This window comes from Orycteropus afer, unplaced genomic scaffold, assembly GCF_000298275.1.
Source record: "Orycteropus afer afer isolate SDZICR_OR568_19922 unplaced genomic scaffold, OryAfe1.0 scaffold00002, whole genome shotgun sequence".
NCBI lineage: Eukaryota > Metazoa > Chordata > Mammalia > Tubulidentata > Orycteropodidae > Orycteropus > Orycteropus afer.
Genome location: NW_006921589.1, coordinates 33542680 through 33552329, shown reverse-complemented (window position 1 = coordinate 33552329; position 9650 = coordinate 33542680). Strand labels below are relative to the sequence as shown.

General features: G+C 41.5%; 1 protein-coding gene across 1 annotated transcript in view; it reads left to right on the top strand.

Annotated features, from left to right (window-relative positions):
- LOC103193027 (aldehyde oxidase 4-like) overlaps positions 1-9650 on the top strand; it is an 84818-nt gene that overhangs the window by 33482 nt on the left and 41686 nt on the right. The window contains 4 exon segments of the mRNA XM_042783581.1: positions 2073-2182; positions 4941-4946; positions 4948-5126; positions 8035-8128. Coding sequence (XP_042639515.1) covers positions 2073-2182; positions 4941-4946; positions 4948-5126; positions 8035-8128 — 389 coding nt within the window.

Genomic DNA, 9650 nt, shown 5'->3' with positions numbered 1-9650 from the left:
GTGGCTGCAATGATGAGCTCAAGTATAGCAGGGATTGTGGGGCTGGCGTGGGATAGGGCAGTGTTTCGTTCTGCTGTGCATGGGGTCGCTATGAGTCGGAAACGACTCGGCGGCACTTAACAACAACAACAACAACATTAGTCCTGTAGACTAGTTTCCTCTTTGAATCTTTGTTTTCCTTCATCCTTTTTGGTTTTTTTAATTTTTTTAATGTGATTTGGGTGAAATTTTACAAAGCACATTCATTTTACATTCACCAGTTCATGCACATCTTGTTTTATGACACTGATGTCGTCCCACACATTATAGCAGCTCTCCTCTCACTTCCTCCCAGTGGTTACCCTCTCCCAGTGTCCTTCTTGCCTGTCCACTCCTGCCTCCGTACGTTTCTCCCTGTGCAAGTGCTGCTCTTCTGATCTCCATGGTCGCTTATTCTAAGGAGTACATCACCCTGGTGTAGTTGTTCAGTTTATAGGCCTATTGTTTGGCTGAGAGTTAAGCCACGAAGACGAGTTCACTCCAAAGGATGACTTGGGGCCATAGTCTCAGTGGTTCTATCAGTCTCTATGTGACCACTAAACTGGTCTTTTTTATGTTTTTTAAATTTTGTTCCACATTTTTTTCTTCCGCTCTATCCAGGATCTCCAATTTTGATCCTTTTCCAAGTGGTTGGTGTTAGTAGTTGGGCACTATCTAGTTCTTCTTGTCTCAAGGTCATATAGGTTGAGATTCTCACAGTCCATTGGTCCTTTGGACTAACTGTTTCCATACGTCTTTGATTTTTTTCACTCTTCTTTGGTCCAGACAAGGAGACACCAATAGTTGCATCTTAGATGGCCACTCACACACTTTTAAGACTCCAGTTTCTACTCACCAAAGTAAGATGTAGAACAATATTTTTGTATACTATATTGTGCTAATTGAGCTTGATGTCTCACTCAAACGTGGTCCCCAGCACCCAGGCCCAGTGACTCACTCTCTCAAGGTTCTTAGTTGTGGCTAAGAAGTTATCCTACCTTTGGCTCCTGTTAACTTTTAACTACATATCCTTCATTCTCTTTTGCTCCATACAGTAAGAGACCAATAGTTGTATCTTAGATGGCTTGGCTTCTCACAAGCTTTTAAGACCCCAGATGCTACTCACCTAACTAGGATGTAGAATAATAAGATGGGAATTTTTTTTATAGTTCTTCTCTTTTTAAACAAATCAAACTTGTGGGGCATATTATTCATTTTTCTGTTTATTCAAAGACGTTTTGAGACTTTCAGAGAGAAAATGGGTTAAATTTAGGGAAGTGAAAACAAATGCTTATTATTCATAGGGCTATTGATGTGGGATAACTTTTCTTTGATTGGAATCACATTTAAAAAAAAATTGTAGGCAAAATAAGGGAGTATGCTAAACTGTTTAAGAGTTAAAACCATATACCAGGAATCCTACCTTAGCTACTAGACTCACCTCTAATGCTTTGGACAAGTCACTTAACCTCTCCGGCTCTCTTGACCTCAGTTTCTCCATTTGTGAAATGCATACTTTATGCTAGATTGTTTCCAAATAGTTTTAGAGATCTTCAAGGTTAAAATTCATGAGTGGCATGTAATGAACTGTACAAAACAGAAAAGACATACCAGATTATCTAATCTAACCCTGTCATTTTGCAGATAATGAACCAGAAACCCAAAAGGTTCTTTGGGTGACTTGCCAAAGGTGACCCAACTTGGGAGCTGGAACTAACACTCATGTCTTCTGGCTCCCAGCCTATGCTCTCTCTTTATTTCAGATAAAGTCAGTTACTTATGACACATTCTCTAATGTGATCCATACTAAACCAAACCAGTTGCTGTCGAATCAACTACAACTCAGGGCAATACCATGTGTGTCAGAGTGGAACTGTGCTCCATAGGGTTTTCAATGGCTGTGATCCTTTGGAATTAGAACACCTGGTCTTTCTTCTAAGGCACCTCTGAATGGATTCAAACCACCAACCTCCAGTTAGTAGGCAAGTTTGTGCCACCCAGGGTCTTGCCTAATGTGATAAGTTCTTCCTAACCGTGGTCATTTCTGCTAACAGAAGGAAAACGACAGATTCCTTTAAATGGCCATTTCCTTGAGAAATTACCTGAAGCCGACCTTAAATCAGAAGAGATTGTGTTATCTGTTTATATTCCCTACTCTACTCAGGTAAGAGCTTGCTAAATCCCTGTCCACTGAGTGACATGAAGCTCTGCAGGGGGCCTGCAGATGGGCTTCAGGAGAGAAGGGTGCTCTCTCCATTTAAACTAACTGCTTCAGGGAGACTTTTCCAGATGCTCATGTTGTTGTTGTTGTTGTGTGCCATCGAGTCGAACCCGACTCATAGCAACACTTCCTTGGGTTTCCGAGGCAGTATCACTATGGAAGTAGATTGCCCCATCTTCCTTCTGAGGAGTTGCTGGTGGGTTTGAACCACCAGCCCTTTGGTTAGCAGTCCAGTGCCTTAGGCACTATGCTACCAGAGCTCCTATAGGGAGGGGCAAATTCTCAATGGCCATTCAATTTGCTTTCATGTCAGGAACACAGTATGGTTTTCACGGACCCTAGGTACTTCTGCCTTCGTAGGTCCCTTCCACCATTAAAAATATAATATTCAAGATTATATTTTACGACTACGTCCTATAAAGATTAATGTAATCCAAGCGGGATCCAGTATTAGATGTCCGTTAAGATTGTATTCATTTTCCCTGTGTTTTCTAAAAGAAGTTAAAAGTAAAACATTCCTTAACTAACATCTTAACAAATATTTTTCCCCATTACATACCTAAAAGACCATGCAAATAAAGTATCATTCAAAAAAAAATAAAACATTTTCACAGGTCCCTGAAAGTACTGTGGGCCCTATCTCTGTGCCTAGCGTGCCTATAGGATATATCAGCCCTGCAAGAGGAGAGTCTTTCATGTGAGGAATTGAATTGTTGGTTTCAGATAAATAGGCATCTTAGCTAAGACCGAGCAAGTCTACAGCCAATATCTTCCACAGCAAGTTTCTGATAAACTGAAAGTTCATTGTCATAAAGATATTTCTAAGTCAACTGAAACTTATTTGAGTAAAATTATACATCTGCAGTAACCACTTACCATTCATTCTCTGTGCCAGGCACAATGCTACATCAGGAGGAGACTACAGGGTTTAACCAGAAAGAAACTATAAGTGTTTATAAGCCATGGGGTCCTGTTCTTGAAGGTCTCTAAATCGACAAGGAAAGGTTTGGAGTAAGGAGATAACTAACAATCTCAGGAGTCCATGGGTGGTGCAAATGGTGGATCACCATGAGCCCAGAGTTGACTCCATGGCTACTGTGTTTTGTTTGTTTGTTTGTTTTAAATAATCTCAGACAACAAATGAGTAGAACCAAGAGTGAGTAGTTCTGGTGGAGATAGCCCTCTACTGGAGTAGTTCAAAGAGAAGGGAAGACTTCAGGGTTGAGCCTAAAAAATGATACCTTAGAATCAGTGAAGAGAAGGAAGTAGTCATTCCAGGCAAGAGAACAGCCTGGTGGAGGCCTGGCAGAGTGAGAGGCAGGGAGCAGGGAAGGATGGCTGGAACAAACTCATGAGAGGAGGCTAAGAGGGAGGCTGGGGCTACATCACCCAGCAGATCTATTGCTCCACCAAGAAGTCTGTACATTTTCTACTAGATAAACACTTTTAAAGACCTTAAAGCAAGGTAGAAATGTAATGAAAGTGATATTTTAGGAATATAAATCCAATAGAAAGATAGAGGATAAATCGGGTGGGGGAGAGTGAGCTTAAATGACTATTTACCAGGTAATTGCAATACATAATACTTAGGTATTAATGGGACTGGTAGGAATAAGGACATAAAAGAAAGGGCCCATCAGTCATCCAAGTTTTGTACTCCAGTAAAATAGAGTAAATATGATTGGTATGTCTCAAACACTTCCTTATAACCACTGCTTTCTATGGCAAAAGTGGCATGACCCTTGACAAGGTTCAGGGTGGTAAAATTTAATCTTCATTCCCTCTTCCTCTTCCCCAAGATGCACACAAACTGGCTTTTCTAATTCCTGGCTCTAATGTTGCATACCAGTAAGAGCCCATCCCCCCAAAAAAGTTCACTGTAATGAGATGTAGTCTAGAAATGACAGATTAAGACATGGAAAGGAACTTGGAGACCATTTGGCCCAGTGTTTTTCAAGCTTAGTTTTATTTAACAGTAGAACTGTTCATCAATATGGAATTTACATAGCACACCAAACTATGAAACAGATAAAAGGAGACCTGTGATAGTGCAATCTGAAATGTGCCCCACTCAGCAGCTCCTGATCAAGCCCACCCTTCTTACGGACATAAAAGAAAATTAAGCCCCAAAGACATAGGTGCTGTTTGGAGTTGAGAAGCAGTAGTGCTTAGTAGATAAGCATCAACTGGAGTCACACTGCTAGGTCTGATCTCCAGTCCTGCCACTTACTGTGTGACCTTGTACAAGTTACTTAACCTATCAGTTCACTTATCAGTAAATTGGGAATGAGTAGAATTGTGAGGAGCAAATATTAATACATCTAAAACATACAGGAGAGTAGCCAGCATATAGTCAGTATTCTATGGCTAATAAAAGTACCTATCTAATAGGGAGCTCTGGTGTCGTAGTGCGTAAGGCACTTGACTGCTACCCAGAAGTCTGGCAGTTCAAACCCACCAGCCACTCCTCGGAAGGAAGATTGGGCAATCTACTTCTGTAGTGACACTGCCTCGGAAACTGAAGAAGGGGTCGCTATGAGTCAAATCAACTCAACAGCAGTGAATTTGGTTTTTTTAGTATCTGATAATTCTTACCATTCACCTGATTTTTTTTTATCTCACTATAATCAACAAAGTTTGCTGCTGTAAGTTGGAAAATAGAGATAAGTACTAACGGTTCTGAGTATTTTTTTGTCTCTAGTGGGATTTTTGTTTCAGGACTCCGGCTGGCCCAACGTCAAGAGAATGCCTTTGCCATTGTTAATGCCGGGATGAGTGTAAAGTTTGAAGAGGGCACAAACACAATCAAGGACCTTAAGATGTTTTATGGAGGCGTGGCTCCCACCGTTGTCTCTGCAAATCAAACCTGTAAGCAGCTCATTGGGAGGTAAGTCAGAGCACATCTGTAACAGAGACCTCAGGACTTCTTTTTTAAAAAAAAATAAAAATAGCACTTGAGGATTTTTTTTTTTCTGAATAAGGAGCCCTGGTGGCACAGTGGATAAAGCATTTGACTGCTAACCAGAAGGTCTGTGGTTCAAACCCACCAGCCACTCCACAGGAAGATGAAGTGATTTACTTCTGTAAAGATTTATAGCCTCAGAAAACCAATGGGGTCACTCTGAGTCTGAATTGACTTGACAGCAGTGAGTTTTTTTGGCTTTGGTATAAAAATGTATATTCTCATATAGAAATTTTAACCATTGCAGAAAAGTGTAAAGAAAGTAAAAGTCACTCAAAAGCCAACCACCAGCAAGGTACAGTGGTCTTTTTATTGCAGGTTTCTGTAATAGATTAATGCACACATTACATGGTCTGAGTGGATGTTTCAAAGACTTTGTTCTAGGATATTTGAAATGTTCTTAAGGCACAGAGAGATGAAATATTCAAACAAGTTAAATGGCCTTCTTCCTGGGAGTCTCTGTTTCTAACACTTGGAGTGTTAAGTTACTTTTAATTCTTCCAACTAGTACTTTTACAATAATTTTTATCCACCCATTATATTGTTGTGCCCAGGTTATGAAGGAGTAGTTCGGGGTGAGTAATTTGCTAACATACGACAATGCAAAAAGCAATAGGAAAGTTTATTAGCTAACTTAAGTTAGGGTCCTTGCTTTCACCCCCGCAATGGGTTGAGCAAAAGACCCCGTGCTCTTACATTAAAAGACTTTTATAGAGAAACATAGGGTGGAGTAGATAATTTGGTTTTTATGATAGGGGTTTGGGAATTTGGGGCAGGTTGGAATCTCCCCGGTTTCAAAGGTGAGTGAGAGATTTTTCGGGGCTGGGCGGATCTCTTTGATATGTGCATACTCTCTGCGAAACCCCGGGGGGTGAGAGCTCTCTTAGTTTTCAAAGGTGGGTGAGAGGCTTTTTGGAGCTGTGCAGATTTCTGATAAAAGGCTCTGAGGTATGGGACATTTACTACAGGTATTAGGGTTCAGCATGGGACGTGTCAATCTACCTGGAGGCATTAGGGCTCAGCATGGGACGTGTTAATCTCCATACTAAAGGCTTCTGGTTAAAAGATCTTTTAGGTTCTACATTTCCCACTTTTTTTATATGTAAATGAGGAATCTTCTTCTTGCATTGCAGGAGATAAAGACTGATATTGTTGCTTCAAGACCATGAGTTGTACAGTATTAACCCGATCTTTTACAAATGGCACAAGCTTATTTATAATGCAGGGACCAAAAGTTAATATAATTATAAGGATTATGAAGGGTTCTAAGAGAGTAGATATTAAAGTAGTCAACCACGGGGAGCTATTAAACCAAGACTCAAACAATCCTTCCTGAGTTTCCCGTTCCTTTTTCCTTAGGGCAAATCCCTCTCGCACCTTGGCTATGGATTCTCGGACCACTCCTATATGGTCTGCATAGAAGCAACATTCTTTTTTTAATACAGCACATAATCCACCTTTTTGGAGAAGCATAAGATCTAACCCCTGGTGGTTTTGTAGTACAACCTCCAATAGCGAGGTCAGGGATTTCTCTAAGTTTGAGATAGAGGTTTCTATCCTTTCAAGGTTTTCATTTATAGTTGCTCTCAGAGAATGCATGCTTTGATTTTGTACTGTTAAAGAAGTTATTCCTAGTCCAGTCCCTGCTAGGCTAACCAACGTAGCTAGAGTTAGGGCTATAGTGAATGGCTCCCTTTTTTCTCTGTTAGTTCCGCTCCATTGTACATACATCTCTTCTTCTGGGTGGTAAAGAATTCGGGGCAGGACAGTTACCAGTATACAATGATCTGAGGACAGATTAAGTACTTTCAAGTTTAAACAGGGTAAAAGTCCCGCTTTCGAGCAAAGTTACCAACTCCCTTCCCTGGGAATAATCCAATTAAAGGACGGGTTTATTTCAGTATATGAGGTACAACATTCTTGGGAGTTGGGGGGCTTCCCTACGTGTAAGCCCTTTCCCGTTACACGTTGTATAGTAATCCCTACCTTATGGTCTTTCCAAGAGCAATTCTTTGGGTTCAGGTCATGAGAATAGCTGAAAGAGGTGTTAATGCTTACTGCTTCATAAAACGGAGGCTTTGCATCGTAACAGAGCTAGCAGGCTTGAGTCAAATTAGGACTAGTACGGTTAAGTGTTTGGTAGGCTGCTAGCATTAAATCCCAAAGAGGGTCTGTAACATCAGGAGTTACAGTGCTCGGTTCTTTCACTGACTCCCTTGTAGGGGGTAAGGTTTCTTTTTCCAGGGGGTTTAACACTTCATTTGGACCCACTGACCTGGTATCTAAGGGTTCTATTTCCTGTACAATGGTTATCACCCCAGAGGGATACCCCCTATACCAAATTTGGAGACCTCAAGTAAGCTCAGATTTCCACTTAGCTAATTCTTTCTTTCCCTGTTCAGTGAATGAGGTTTTTATCCAATCACATTTCTTACACTTTCCTAATGTATAAATATACCTGGGCTCGGCAAAGGACAATGTTACATAGCCCTGGGTTTTTACATGCTACTTCCATTCCCCATCATTAGAAGTTACGCAACTCCAATTTTTGCAGTACCCAGGGCATGCAAAAAACCCCATCTTACGGATAAAACTTTCATCCCAAGAACAGCTAGTAAGTGTTGCTAGAGAGAAAAATAAATCAGGCTACCAGACATTAAGGGGGGTGGTATGGGTGGTGGAGTTTAAAGTCTCATGGGTTAGTCCGTTGCGGATTCTCTATGTAACTTTATAGGGTTGGTGAGCTGCGATACTTATTGCGAGGCAGTAGAAGCTTAGGGTGAGGGCGAGAAGGACTCTAATCTCCATGGTGCTGCGTTAAATTGATTTTCAGCGGGTTTTCAGGATCGGAGTACACTTTCCAATTCACTCGTGCAGACAGCTGTTCCATCTGGTTGGCTTTCCTGATATGGGAGTGGTGTATCCAGGTGCTGACTCTGTCTACCTTAACAGCAGTGGGGGGTCACAAGAACGATAACATAAGGTCCCCTCCATTTTGGTTGCAGTGTTTTTTTTGTTTTTTTGTTTTTTTGTTTTTTTTTTGGTGCTTTTTTACCCATACTCAATCCCCTGGTTCAAACTCATGGACAATCCCCTGTTCACTAAGAGGACCTTCATATATGGCTTGAAGTTTGGGCTATAATTCCCTTTGAATTACTTGGAGAGTCTTCATTTCCAAGATTAAATCTTTTGACAAGTTACTGGGACATTTTTCCAGGCTGGAAATAATAGGGGGTGGTGTCCCATACATTATTTCAAATGGGGTCAGATTTAGAGTATACGGGGTGTTCCTAGCATGGTATAGTGCAAAGAGGAGGAGGGTTACCCAGTTTCCGCTAGTTTCTATTGCTAATTTAGATAGGGTCTCCTTTAGAGTTCTATTCATTCTTTCTACCTGCTCCAAACTCTGAGGGTTATATTCACAATGTAGTTTCCAATTCATCCCCAGAGTTGAGGCCAAGCTCTGGATAACTTTACTTACAAAAGCTGGTCCATTGTTTGACCCTAATGTTCTAGGTATTCCATATCTGGGTACTATCTCTTCTAAAATTTTCTTGGCTACTACCAAGGCTGTTTCCCTTCTGGTGGGGTATGCTTCCACCCATCCTGAGAAAGTATCCACTAACACTAAGAGATATTTGTATCCATATTTACCTGGTTTAACTTCAGTGAAATCTATTTCCCAATGACGGCAAGGCTCCCTCCCCCTCCTCCTTGTACTTGCATGTGTGTTCTTCCTCTTCTCTGTTTTCATGACCTGACAGGTTCGGCACTGGTCCACCACACTCTGAGCTGTTTGTTTCTGATGGGGCATACAGATCTGCTCTTTGTCCAATAATTACAACATTTTCCGTTCTCCTAAGTGAGTCACTTGGTGGAGATGTGTGAGAAGGTGCTGTCCCAATCCATTTGGAAGAATTAGCTTTCTTTCTAAGTTCATATACCATCCATTCCGATCCTTTTCTATCTGTGGTGATTTTTCAGCTCACTGTATGTCCTCTTCAAAATAGTTAGGAGTAGGAGTCAGGGGTTCCAGCTCCAGGCAGGGTAGGTTAGTTATCAAAGTTCGTACCGTTTGGAGGGCAGCCCTCTTAGCTGCCTGGTTCACTGCTCGGTTGCTTCTTGCTTCAAGGGAGTGTCCTCTCTGATGTCCTGGGGTGTGGACCACCGCTACCATTCGCGGCCGGGTCACAGCTGATAACAAGCGAAGAATTTGCGCTTGGTTCTTTATTTCTCTCCCTTCTGTGTTTCTGAATCCCCGCTCCCGGTAGATTGCGCTATTTACATGAAGAGTCACAAATGCATAATGACTGTCTGAATGTTGTTGTTGTTGTTATGTGCCGTCGAGTCAAACCTGACTCATAGTGACCCCTCCTTGGGTTTCCGAGGCAGTATCACTACGGAAGTAGGATTGCCCAACCTTCCTTCTGAGGAGTGGCTGGTGGGTTT